The following is a 13,764-nucleotide window of genomic DNA, read 5'->3' as shown; positions in this document are numbered from 1 at the left end:
GCCACCACTATTTTTCCTGAGTCTCTCGGTGTCAGGCCTGGACTCTAACCCTCTTGGGGAGCATGTGCTGATTTGAAGTTTAAGCATCTACTTCACCTTGACCCCTGGTCTCCACTTCCCTTTTCAGAAGTGCTTTCCCTATGAGTTGGTTAAAATAATGAGGAGGGACGATAGTGTTGCTTTTTATCTACCTTTGTTGACCTGAAATTGCTAGTTCAGATCGAATATTTCCTCTTTGCATTTTATAAGAACCTCTGAGTTGTATTTTGAAACCCCCCAAATTATTTATTCTATAGGCTGCATTTTAATGATCTCTTTATTTTCTTTTCAGAAAGTAAGAGGGGCATCTGGTGGAGCTTTACCAAAAAGGAGGAATTCCAAGATTTTTTTAGGTAATGTACATAGTTGTCAATAGTGTGCCCAGATTTTCTTTGCCTGCATGCATTCCTGTGTGCGTGTGTATGGGTGTGCACATGTGCATTCCTGTGTGTGTGTCTCTCTGTGTGTGTGCACATGTACATTCCTGTGTGCGTGTATGTGTGTGTGGGTGTGTACACGCACGAGTGCTCTCATATGCATGCTTGATTTGGAGTAATAGGTTGTCTATAGCTCTACAATTTAAGACAAGAAACACGAATTTAACCTGAGAGACTTTGAGTCCAGTTTGCATTTACTTGCTATTGAAAGATGCTTTTAGCACTGTTAGTTGGGTTTAGTGCTTGGAAGTGACATGAGAGTAATTGTGATTCTGCTTTGGGTCTGTTTTCTGCTGACTTTAAAAAGCCGGGTTTTCTTTTTTAAAAAAATTATCCAATGTCAGGCATGGTGGCTCACGCCTGTAATCCTAGGACTGTGGGAGGCCAAAGTGGGAGGATCACTTGAGCTCAGGAGTTTGAGGCCAGTCTGAACAAGAGCTATATACCCCCACCTCTACTAAAAAGAGAAAAACTAGCTGGGCCTTGTGGCGGGCACCTGTAGTCTTAGCTACTCAGAAGGGCTGAGGCAGGAAGCTCACTTGAGCCCAGGAGTTTGAGGTTACTGTGAGCTATAATGCCCAGAGCACTGTAGGGAGGGTGACAGAGTGAGACTCTGCCTCAAAAAAAAAAAAAAAAAAAAAAATGTACACTACAGACTTTACTCGGATTTTGTCATTTCTCCCCCCACAAATGTCCTTTATCATGTTTCTTTAATCCTTTCCTGTCTGTGACAGTGCTTCTGTCTTTCCTGGCCTGTAATAATTGTGAGACTTTTGAAGAGTACTGGTCTGTTATTTTGTAGAATGTACCTCAGTTTAGGTTTGTCTGATGTTTTCTCCTGAAAGTCTGAAGTTATGCATTTTTGGCAAGAACCCCACAGAGGTGATGTGTCCTTCTCAGTGCGCGGTGTTGGGAAGACATGGTGCCGATGTGTCTTCACACTGCTGGTGTTCAACTCTGCTGCTTGTGAAGGTGCTGCCTGCTGTAAAGTTATAGTATAATTAACAAATGTCTTGGGAGTGAGACTGTGCAAATATCCTGTTTCTCCTCGAAGTTTTGCCCACTGATTTTAGCATCTTTCATTGGATCTTGCCTGCAACAATTATTACTGTGGTGTTTGTCTAATGGTGATTTTTAAATTTCCCTTATTTAGAAGAGCCAGTTGAATTTATGCAAATGACTACTGATGTCTGTCTTATATATTTATGGTCATATTTCCTTCTGAGCTTCTGCTATGATTTTTCTAAGGGGAAAAAGTCATTTGATAATATTGAACCAAGAAAATTTGTATTAAAAAAAAGAAAGTTGGCTTGGCACCTGTAGCTCAAGTGGCTAGGGCGCCAGCCACATACACCAGAGCTGGTGGGTTCGAATCCAGTCCAGGCCTGCCAAACAATAATGATAACTACAACCAAAAAATAGCCGGGTGTTGTGGTGGGCCCCTGTAGTCTCAGTTGTTTGGGAGGCTGAGACAAGAGAATCACTTAAGCCCAGGAGGTGGAGGTTGCTGTGAGCTGTGATGCCATGACATTCTACCCAGGGCTACAGCTTGAGGCTCTGTCTCAAAAAACAAACAAACAAAAAAAAGATGTTTATATTCCTAAATGCTGGGGATTATGTTTGAAAAGGGTGTCAAAATTGTTTCCATAGTATGATTTTATTTTGGTAATAAAAACTACATATGTATATATATGCATGCATGCCCATCTATATATGTATTTATATTGCACACGAGCTTTATAGACACCCTCTATACCTGTGTATATCTATGTGTGTACACACACTTATGTACACTCACGTGTATTTATATAACTGGGATCCTGGAAGAAAATACTCTAATTGTTAATAACAGCTCTTTCCTAGGAATAGAATGGAAGGGATTCTGATTTTGTTTTTTTTCTCATCTGTAAACTTTTTCTTTAACAAACATATGTTATTGTTGTAATGAAAAGAAACATTAATTACTTGAAAAGTAAAACCATTGAGAACAGTCATGGAAGCCAAGCTCAGTAGCTCACACCTGTAATCCTAGCACTCTGGGAGGCTGAGGTTGGTGGATTGCTTGAGCTCAGGAGTTCAAGACCAGACTAAGCAAGAGTGAGGCCCCATCTCTATTTAAAAAAAAAAAATAGAAGAACCAGCTGGGTGTTGTGGCAGGTGCCTGTAGTCCTGGCTACATAGAAGACTGAGGCAAGAGAATCACTTGAGCCCAGGAGTTTGAGGTGGCTATGAACTGTGATGTCCAAGGCACTCTAGCCAGGGCAAGGGAGTGAGATTCTGTCTCAAACCCCCCCAAAACCCAAACAACTTCCAACTTCCCCAAAATAGTCATGGAGTGGAATTTCCCTCCTGGTTTGGTTCTCCGTTACCCTATGTTTGGTCTGATCTTGCTGTTCTCTCCTACTTCTCAGCTTCTGGTTTTCGGTATGAGGTTTGCCTATAGTTGGTTTTTCTAGTCTGCCCAGTATCCCCAGCTTCTCCACTTGCCTTGGACTATAATCCAAATCAGCCAACCAAATCCAACGCAGCCTAGCATGAGCCTTAAAACTGCATGAGTGAATACTTTCTGATACTTTGGTTATTAGCCTTCTGTCTCCCTTCCACTAATATGGGTAATATGATTTCTTCTGAATTAAATGACATCAGCATGACCTTCTTGAGGATGGAAATAACTAAACATCTTGACTTCCACATTATTATTTTTAAATTATTTCCTTTTGTTGAATGAAGAAATTAGCTGACCTCTTGGACTTTAGCCTTTGTGTGTCTTATCCTCAAAAGATCTTGAGGTTTGGTTTTTCTAGTGATTGTTTTGATAATAGAGGATATTATCAAGTAACTTTTAAAAATTACTTCACAAATCAGCTCTGAAGTTTTGTGCTTTTCATCCTGTGACTGCCCCCCACCATGTTGTTCCTTGGGGTACTACCCACTGTTTCGTTTTAGAGGGTCTTTTTCTACAGGCTATTCTATATGTCCACTCAATATTTCATATCTTAGAAAACCACAGGATTCATATAAAACTCACAGCTCAACAAAAGTGTTCAATTCGGACTGTACTAGTTTTTAAAAAAATTTAAAATGATAGCCATGTGTTGTGGAGGGTGTCTGTAATCCCAGCTACTTGGGAGGCTGAGGCAAGAGAATTGCTTAAGCCCAAGAGTTTGAGGTTTCTGTGAGATGTGACACCAGGGCACTCAACTGAGGGTGACATAGTGAGACACTGTCTCAAAAAAAAAAAAAAAATTTAAAATTGACCGCCATTAGCATCAGAGGGTTGCTCCAGACCCAGCCTATATTTTATGTCACATGTACTGTACATATTTAAGTTTACTCATTCATTTCAGTAAGAATTTGGTTTCACAAGTTCTGATTTAAAGCCCTCTCAGCTGGAGTCTTTTACCTCCCAGGAGTTGGCACTTTTCTCTTGTCATCTAGATCCCCCAGCTCTGTGTTCAAGTTGATGTGGCCAGAAAGTTAATTTCAGTGGGGTGCTGCATTAGGATTATATCTGGCTTGTGTGACAGAAAACTTAAACTATTGGTCACTTTAAACATGATAGATTTAGGGCCAGGTGCAGTGACTCATGCCTTTAATCCTAGCACTCTGGGAGGTGAAGGCTGGACTCATGAGCTCAGGAGTTCAAGACCAGCCTGAGCAAGAGCGAACCCTGTCTCCCCTAAAAATAGAAAAATTAGCCGTAGTCCCAGCTACTTGGGAGGCTGAGACTGAGGTTGCCATGAGCTATAATGACATCAATGGCACTCTGCCCAAGGTAGACACTCTACCTAGGGTGACAAAGTGAGACTCTGTCTCAAAAGAAGAAAAAAAAAAAAGGTAGGCTCTTACTACTTTCTCAGGTGTGTGGAGGATGCTGGGAGGCAGTAAGTGCAGGATGACATGACAGTCTCATGTTCATCAGGAATCTGGACTCATTCTGTTTTTCTGCTTCACCCTCCATTCTGGCCTGTAACTTCCAACCTCATGATTACCTCAGAGCCTAAAACAGCTGTTGGAACTCCAACTATCACATCTGAATTCTCTGGAAAGCAGAAAAGAGGCAGGAGCAGAAAAATAGTCAAATCTCCAGTGATAATTTACATGAATATCATGCTTTTTAAAAAATTTAAATAGTCAAATCTCTTGGCTGTGTTGCCTTGCTTTTGTCAGCTTTCTTGTAGATTCCCCACCAGTTCATACCTCTCTGTCAGAATTCAGCCGAGTGGGCTGCACCTCCCCACTGCACAGGGGATCGGAAGATAAAGTCTCCTAACTGGATTCACTGAGCACAGTGGGGTTTTCTACTAAGGAAGACAGGAACAGTGAACATAGGAGGCAGTGGTAGCCTCTCCTTCTGGAGAGGAAGAGAACTCGGAACTCCCTTGTTGCTTTTCAGTTTCTATGACTATTATGTGCTATTCACTGGTTCGAAATGTTGGCGTGATGCCCCTTTCTTCCCTCATGAAGGTGATGTAGATGGGTATCTTGGACAGAGGCTTTTTCCCCCATTCACTTGATGATCTTGTGAATAATTCCTTCCTGTTGACTTAACATGACATTGAAACTGTGAATCATTTGGTTATAACCTTCATCATTGATTGTATAAGGGAAGCTGATGCCATTAGCTGGTGCTCAATGTTCCCTTGAGCACCACTGCCCTTGACAGTCAAGTTGTCTTCCTCCCTGTCACTTTGATGTTGATGTAAGTGAAATGAGCTCGGCTCTAGCTTTGGGTGGTGTTTTGTTTTTTAACTAACAAATACAATTACTGGTAACTTTTAAGTCATTTAAATTCTGTGGATTTTTTAATTTTTCAGATAAGAAATATTTTTTGAATTTGTACCATGTGGACAAAGCTTAAGTTTGTAAAATTATAAAGGGGTCAGTAGTAAAACAATAAACTTTACTTCCTCCCTTCCTGTTTCTCAGCCACTTGTCTACCCTCCCCAGAGACAAATAGTATTTTCTGCACATGATCTTGTATGTCTCCAGTGATAGTCTACATGTATGCCATGCTTTTTTTTTAATTTAAATTTTAACATTTTATTTTTTTATAAATACATGATTTTAATTTTATTTTTATTTATTTACTTATTTTGAGACAGTCTCTCACCCTGAAGCCCTGGGTAGAGTGTTGTGGCATCATAGCTCACAGCAACTCAAAGTCTTGGGCTTGAGCCAATCCTTTTGCCTCAGCCTCCTGAGTAGCTGGGACTACAGGCACCCCCACGACAATGCACAGATATTTTTAGTAGAGATGGGGGCTCACTCTTACTTAGGCTGGTCTTGAACTCCTGAGCTCAAACAATCCATCCGAGTTGGCCTCCTGAGTGTTGGGATTACAGGTACGAGCCCCTGCGCCTGGCCAGTTTTTACTTTTTTTTTGAGACTGAGTCTCAGTCTGTCACCCTGGGTAGAGTGCTGTGGCATCATGCTAGCTTACAGCAACCTTAAACTACTGGGCTTAAGCGATCTTCTTGAGACTACAGGCTCCCGCCACAATGCCTGGCTAATTTTTCTATTATTAGTAGAGATAGGGACTCACTCTTGCTCAGGCTGGTCTAGAACTCCTGAGCTTAGAGTGCTGGGATTGCAGGCATGGCTCCCTAGACCTTGCAATGTGATTCTGGCCTAATGGTATTTTTTTAAACAATAAAGCTACAAATGCGTATGGATGTGTAAATAACTGCTTATGTGTTTAATTTTAAAAAATAGCATTTAATTGATATGTTATAAAAACCATGTTAAGTTTTCATGTTTTTTATTGAGGCCCTTCCCCTGCTCCCAATTTTCACAAATAGGAGTAAATGAATTAAGTTCCTTTGTGTTTGCAGAGTGGATGGTCAAAAGAGTTAATGGGCTCAGCGCCTGTAGCTCAAGTGGCTAGGGTGCCAGCCACATACACCGGAGCTGGTGGGTTTGAATCCAGCCTGGACCTGCCAAACAACAACCAAAAAAAAAGCTGGGCATTGTGGCTGGCGCCTGTAGTCCCAGCTACTTGGGAAGCTGAGGCAAGAGAATCGCTTAAGCCCAAGAGTTGGAGGTTGCTGTGAGCTGTGACACTATAGCACTCTACCCAGGGTAACAGCTTGAGACTCTGTCTCAAAAAAATAAAAAAAACAAAAGAGTTAATGCTTAGTCAGGAAGTTTAAATTCCACACTTGTGGCTTAGCCCAGGCATTCATAATCGATGAGAAACTGGTTGAAAACAGAAAACTTGTGGAAAGGAATTCAGATTGCTCAGAAAACTCATCTGAGCCTCTGATGACCAAAAGGTTGAAATAAATTCCATTTTACTATTTCCTTCTGAAGTGGGCCAAATAGCACATTCTGTGCTCAAGGGACTTTCCCCTGTACCTTCTTTTAAAGTCAATAGTTCATCAGATTTTGCACCCCGTGGGAAACAGAGATTGGCTGGCTCCAACAGATAAAGTTAATAGGGTCATGTGAGTCCAAGAGAATGCTGACCTGGGAATCAGAACCCTGGTTTTGGTTAGGGCCCTGTGTGCTCTCCATATCTTAGGCTTCTTGGGGAAAGAGGTGTTGTCCTAGCCAATTTTCCAATGGATCTGGAAGGGTGGATCATTGAGGGAGAGTGGGGAAGAAAGTTTTTGTTTCTTTGTTTCTTTAATGTAGAGAAAGAACTTACCTGGATATTGCCAGTTGATAGCCACAGTAGACAGTAGTGGATGGGACATTGGGGGTCTCAGGTGCACTGTCCCAGGGCATGGTTACTCTGAAGGTTCCTCAACTGGATATTTTTGGAGTGGTGAGATATGATTTAAAGACATTTGGAAATTAATTTAGATTATACTTGGGGCTGTGGTGTCATGCACTGTGCGTTCAGGAGAAACCTCAGATTTGACACTTAAGATCAGAATGTATAGGGTGGTGTCTGTGGCTGAAATGGGTATGGCGCTGGCCCCATATGCCGGAGGTGGGGGGTTCAAACCCAGCCTCTGCCAAAAAAAAAAAAAAAAAAAGAAAAAAAAAAGATCAGAATGTATGCTACCTCTGCTGGAATTGTCCTTAATTTGGATTAAAATATTTGAGGAAGACCATGGTTCCTTTCCATACCACTGAATTTAAAAATGAAAATAAACTAAAAGTAAGCTTTAACTCAATGTAAAGAAGCATAACAAAATTTCACAATTTTACATGACAGTCTTGCTTCTTTTTAAACACATATTAGTTGTCAATTTAAAAACAGTAATACAGCAACTCATTTGACATTTTTCCTTTGCGGTTGTCTTCAGTGTCTTGGTGTTGCTGATTTCCTGAAGTCCCCTTTCCCCGACCTTTACTGAGGGTATGGTGTGTGTGGGCACTGTGCAAGGCTGGGGATATGGGAGGTGAAAAGCCCAGCTTCCTACTCAGTGAGCTTATAGTCCTACAGTCTTCTAGCATTTAAAGGTCATAATTTCCCTACACTCAGATCACATAAAAGATCCCTGCATGATACCACTGATCTTTCTGAAACTTACTTTGTGATTGCTTTGGAGCTCAGGCAGCCACAGGGAAGGGAAGGCACTTCTGATTGTTAGTTGTCAGGGACACAGAGAAGGTGATGATGATGGGGATGGTGGCTCTTGTTTAGAGTCCCCAGTACCTACCAGATTCTCTACTTGGTGCCCTAAAACCACATCTTATTTAATCCTCTTAATTGTCTTGTGGAGTAGATAATACTATCCATGGCTCAGTCACAAGGAGAATGAACTCAGAAGGAATTTTCTCAGGGTTACATAGCTAGTAAATAGCTAGTAAATGTCAGAGTGGGATTTTTTTTTTTAAATGCCAAGTAAGATTTGAATTGGATTAAATGAATATATTTTCTGTAGAAAAGAGACATTATATCTTGTGAGTCAAATCTATACAAAAAACCCCAGAAGACTTGTACTTAAATTTGTTATATACACAATAATAAACTTTTTAGAAAGAAAAGTTCACCTAGCTCATTATTTTCATTTATTCGTTTCCTTCCAATTTTTAACCATGAGCATAATACAGAGTTCTCTTTACAATAATGATGAATTTTATACTTAATCATAGCAGAAACACTTTCATGTTTCTGGAGTCTGAATAATTATCATTTAAATAATATTCTGAGTCATATATCATTCTCATTGAAGAGTTAGGTTCCAATTTAAAAAAAAAATATGGCTATGGAGGCATTCAGTAGAATGTGTTTCTTTGTTTGAATTGCTTACTTTAAATAAATGGCCTTTTTAAACTTCTAAAATCTTCTTTAAGATTGCTTTTATCAAATTAACTTCTATGGCCATATTGTTTGGTGTTTTATTTTGGTATTTCTTATTAGAATGAGATTCTTTTTTTTTTTCTTAAGACAGAGTCTCACTATGTCGCCCTTAGTAGAATGCGGTGGCGTCACAGCTCACAGCAACCTCCAACTCTGGGGCTCAAGTGATTCCCTTGCCTCAGCCTCCCAAATAGCTGGGACTACAGGTGCCTGCCACAACGCATGGCTATTTTTGTTGTTATTGTTTGTTTAGCAGGTTAGGACTGAGTTTGAACCCGCCAGCTCTGATGCATGTGGCTGGTGCCCTAATTGCTGAGCTATGGGCACCGAGTCTAGAATGAGATTCTTATTTAGAATCTTTCTTTAAAATATTTGGACTCCTTTTAACTATAGGTTCTTTCTTTCTTTCTTTCTTTTTTTGAGACAGAGTCACCCTGGGTAAAAGTGCTGTGGTGTCATGGTAGCTCACAGAATCTCAAACTCTTGGGCTCAGATGATCCTCTTGCATCAGCCTCCTGAGTAATTGGGACTACAGGTGCCCACCACAATGCCTGGCTAGTTTTTCTATTTTTCATAGAGATGGGGTCTTGATCTTCCTCGGCTGTTCTTGAACTCCTGTGCTCAAGCAACCCACCCACTTGGGCCTCCCAGAGTACTAGGATTATAGGCATGAGCCACTGTGCCTACCCTTTTAACAATATCATATTTTTTACTTAAAACTTTCCTACATTTGAAAATTCAAGAGTAGAGCTGTACACAAAAATGTACTAGGTTTTTGACTAATGGCATACTATAAGCTGATAATGGGTCTGGATCCTTTGGTTCTCAGGTATGGGAGTTGCCGTAGTTCCAAAGATATAAATATACAAACATGGCGTGGGACGCTGGCATCGCCATGAACGTGAGGTTGAAATGTCCGTGTAAATATTGTGACAGGGCATTTCCTTGCACTGTCACCTGAGCTTTAGCAGAGATTAGACAAGCAAAGAGGTGGTGACTTGATAGATAACAGGTTACTCATCTTTCTTTCTGAGTATTCGCGCAGCTAAAGAACAGCAGGACTGCTCACTTTCCAGAACTTTCTTCTCTGATTTGCCAGGACAGATCTCAACAACTCTTAGAGAGAAGGGGAGGGAGAGACAGAGGGATGGAGAGAACAAGAGTTGATTTTATTTTTTAATTTAATTTTTAAAATTTCAGATTAATATGAGGGCACAAAGGATTAGGTTACAGTGCTTGTATTGTTAGGTAGGGTCCCTGTTGTAGGAGATTGTGTTTTTGAATAGTAGCTACCATTCATTGACAACTTCTCATATGCCTGGTCTCTTGTCTACAAGTTCTCATGATCTCTATAAATGTGTGAGAGAGAAGTATTGTTATCTCTGTGCTACAAACAGGAAACTGAGGCTTAGAGAGTTTGTGACTTGCCCAAAGTGACATTAAGTTTTAGAGTCAGAATTGAACCTAGGTTTTTATGTACTGTCAAACCCATGGATTTTCTTCCATATTACAGTGTTGCAAAAAACATTCCAGCCCATTCTTGTGAAATCAGGAGCCAGGTACCTGCTAAATCACAATTACCAATCTCTTCCTTTAAGAATCTCCAAGAATTTCGTGTCTAGCACATACACCTACTTTAACTGTAAAGCTTTATGATAGGACTTAGCATATTTCATACATAAGTTGCTGACAAATAGTATCCCTAACTTAGGAAAAGATGGAGGGGCTTATGATTCCTGGTTTGGGGCAGAGTGATGGTGCTATCGGAGGAGGAAGTTGTAAACCTCACCCTGTGGATTTCTGGCTTTCCCAGCGAGTGCTGCCTCAGCGTGGGACGTTACTTTCCTCGCCACTTGTTCTTTTTGTTTTCTCCCCAGATCTAGATACCGACGACGATTTAAACAACGATGATTATGAATACGAAGACGAAGCCAAGCTTGTCATATTCCCAGATCACTATGAAATAACACTGCCAAACATCGAGGAGCTGCCGGCCCTGGTCAGTGAGTGCGCGCGGCTGCTAGCCTGATGCGCCTGGCTCTGCCGTGTGCGTGGGGCGTGTGCGTGTGTCCCGTGGGGATGGGGAGTTGGATGTTAGAAGAGCAAGAGAAGGAGCAACCCCAAGCAAGCCTCTTCTCTTTGTGACCAGGGTCTCCCGGGGTTGCATTTCGGTAGCACTGGGCCATACAGACCCTGTGCTGCCTCTTCGTTGCATCGCTGGTGGGTCTTTGCTGCTTGGTGGGGCGTGCCCCTTCCTTCAGGACGCGCTGGCTTCTTACCTCCTGAATCACAGTCTGTTGCTTACATTTGCAAACTGTGCACTCCAAGCCATGCAGGGACTGCTGGAGAGGGACAGTCTCCTGATCAAAGGGATGATATATATTTTTTTTTTTTTATCAAGTTTATTACATTGGCCTTCTTCAGCTTCTTTTTTGGAGACAGAATCTCAGTTTCTCTGGGGTTGAGTGCCCTGACCATAGCTCACAGAAACCTCAAACTTGGACTGAAGTGATTAAGTTTTTCTTTTTTTTTTTTTAAATTGTTGGGGGTTCACTGAGGATACATAGAACCAGCTTACATTGATTGCATTCGTTAGGGGCTCAAATGATTCTTGCCTCAGCTTCCCAAGTAGCTGGGACTACAGGCGCCCACCACAACGCCCAGTTATTTTTAGAGACCGGGGTCTCGCTGTGCCTCAGGCTGGTCTTGAACCCGTGAGCTCAGGCAGTCCACCCGCCTTGGCCTCCCAGAGTGCTCGGATTGCAGGCACAAGCCACCGTGCCTGCTCTTTCCCTCTTTTCTACTCTGTGTACACCTAGAGCCTGTCCATAGAGGGCAGCAGGGTCAGAGTTGGCCAAGTTTAGACATGCCAGCTCATTTTTTTACCTCTCCAGAAATCTACCAGAACCAAAGCCAGGTCTTTTGGTCCCAGAGTCTCCTGGACATTGCATGACTCTTTCTGCAGCCATCTGCTCACTTGCCTCTGCCAAAAGGGGATATTTGTGCTTGGCGTTTCTGTGTCATTAGTGACTGGATTCCCACCATTCAACCTCTTATATTCTTGAATATTTGAAATCTAAATATATGACCATAGAAATGAAAATTTTGTGTTTTTATGTATTGTAGTTCTAATTACTAAACATAATACAATCTTTTTGGTACTAGATGCACAGTGTTCAGTAAGGCATGCAGAATTAAATTACCTTTGCTTTCTACAGTTCCCTGTGTGGCTGTTACCGAGGATAAAATATATTAGTGGGCAAAATGGCCTTACCTCATCCCATTACCTGAAATTATATACTAATGCTTATATCTTTATAGTATGAGAGTTCTAACTGCCCTTGTTCAATATAACTCCTATTTCTGCTGTCAGAAAAGAAGTAAAGAAGCATATTGTGAATGTTAGGAGAAATTAATTGCCTCTTATTCCCACATGAAGAAGTCTTTCTGTGAAAAAAGTTAATAAAAAAGCCTTTTATTATTATTATTATTTTTATTTTTTTTGAGACAGAGTCTCAAGCTTTTGCCCTGGGTAGAGTGCTGTGGTGTCATAGCTCACAGCAACCTCCAACTCAGGCTCAAGTGATCCTCTTGCTTCAGTTTTTTCTTTCTTTTTTTTTCTTAGAGACAGAGTCTCACTTTGTCGCCCTTGGTAGAGTGCCATGGCATCACGCCTCATAGCAACCTCCAGCTCTTGGGTTTAGGTGATTCTCTTGCCTCAGCCTCCCGAGTAGCTGGGAATAAAGGCGCTCAACACAATGCCTGGCTATTTTTTTGTGGCATTTTGGCCTGGGCCAGGTTTGAACCCACCATCCTCGGTATATGGGACCGGCACCCTACTCACTGAGCTACAGGCACCACTCCCTTTTTTTATTGAGAGTGTAAATTTAAGTGTGAATACTCTTTTTTTATTAATTATTTTTTATTAAATCATAACTTTGTACATTGATGCATTTATGGGGTTCAGGGTACTGCTTCGATATACAAGGTGAAATGTTTACATTCAACTAAGTAACACATCCATCACAATTATACTCATTTTTTAATAGTTTTGAAATGTACCATTGCATCATGCACATTAGGTGAGGTCCCCCCAAATACCCTTCCTCCTCCCATATGCCCTCTCTCCTCCCCTCTCTCTCCTCTTCCCTTCTATGTTCTAGACTATAGTTATGTTTGGCCATTTGTATGAGTGTATAGGTTGTTATATATTGATTTCATGGTGGTAGTAAGTATATTGGATACTTTTTTTTCCAATGACTAAGAAGAATATGTTCCAGCTCCATCCAGGTAAACATAAAAGATGTGAAGTCTCCATCTTTATTTATGGCTGCATAGTATTCCATGGTATACATATACCACAATTTGTTAATCCATTCATGGGTCATTGGGCACTTGGGCTGTTTCCATGTCTTGGCTGTTATAAATTGGGCTACAATAAACATTCTGGTGCAAATGTCTTTGTTGTGAAATGATTTTTGATCATCTGGGTATCTACCTAGGAGAGGAATTGCAGGATTGAATGGTAGGTCTACTTTTAGTTCCTTGAGTGTTATTCAAACTTCTTTCCAAAAAGGACTTATTAGCTTGCATTCCCACCAGCAGTGTAGAAGCGTTCCCTTCTCTCTGCATCCATTCCAACATCTGAAGTTTTGGGATTTTGTGATGTGGGCTAATCTTACTGGAGTTAGATGATATCTCAAAGTGGTTTTGATTTGCATTTTTCTGATGATTAAGGATGATGAGAATTTTTTCATGTGTTTGTAGGCCATGTGCCTGCCTTCATCAGAGAAGTTTCTGTTCAAATGTCTTGCCCACATAGAAATGGGGTTATTTATTCTTTTCTTATTGATTGTTTTAGTTCTCTGTAGATTCTAGTTATCAGAGCTTTGTCAGAAGCATAACCTGCAAAAATCTTCTCCCATTCTGAAGGTTGTCTGTTTGCTTTACTTACTGTGCTCTTCGCTGTGCAAAAGCTTTTTAGTTTGATCAGATCCCAGTAATGGATTTTTGGTGTTGCCTCAATTGCTT

The 13,764-nt window shown here is 41.0% G+C and overlaps 1 protein-coding gene across 4 annotated transcripts in view; it reads left to right on the top strand.

Annotated features, from left to right (window-relative positions):
• Window positions 1-13,764, top strand: part of USP13 (ubiquitin specific peptidase 13) — a 180,004-nt gene that overhangs the window by 63,411 nt on the left and 102,829 nt on the right. For all 4 annotated transcript variants that reach the window (XM_053564766.1, XM_053564767.1, XM_053564770.1 and 1 more), the window contains 2 exons: window positions 332-392; window positions 10,611-10,732. In XM_053564766.1, the coding sequence (XP_053420741.1) occupies window positions 332-392; window positions 10,611-10,732 (183 nt within the window). The remainder of the gene's footprint in view (window positions 1-331; window positions 393-10,610; window positions 10,733-13,764) is intronic.

This window comes from Nycticebus coucang, chromosome 16 (genome assembly GCF_027406575.1).
Source record: "Nycticebus coucang isolate mNycCou1 chromosome 16, mNycCou1.pri, whole genome shotgun sequence".
Classification (NCBI taxonomy): Eukaryota; Metazoa; Chordata; class Mammalia; order Primates; family Lorisidae; genus Nycticebus; species Nycticebus coucang.
The sequence above is the reverse complement of the archived record's forward strand: the minus strand, read 5'-3'. Positions and strand labels throughout refer to the sequence as shown.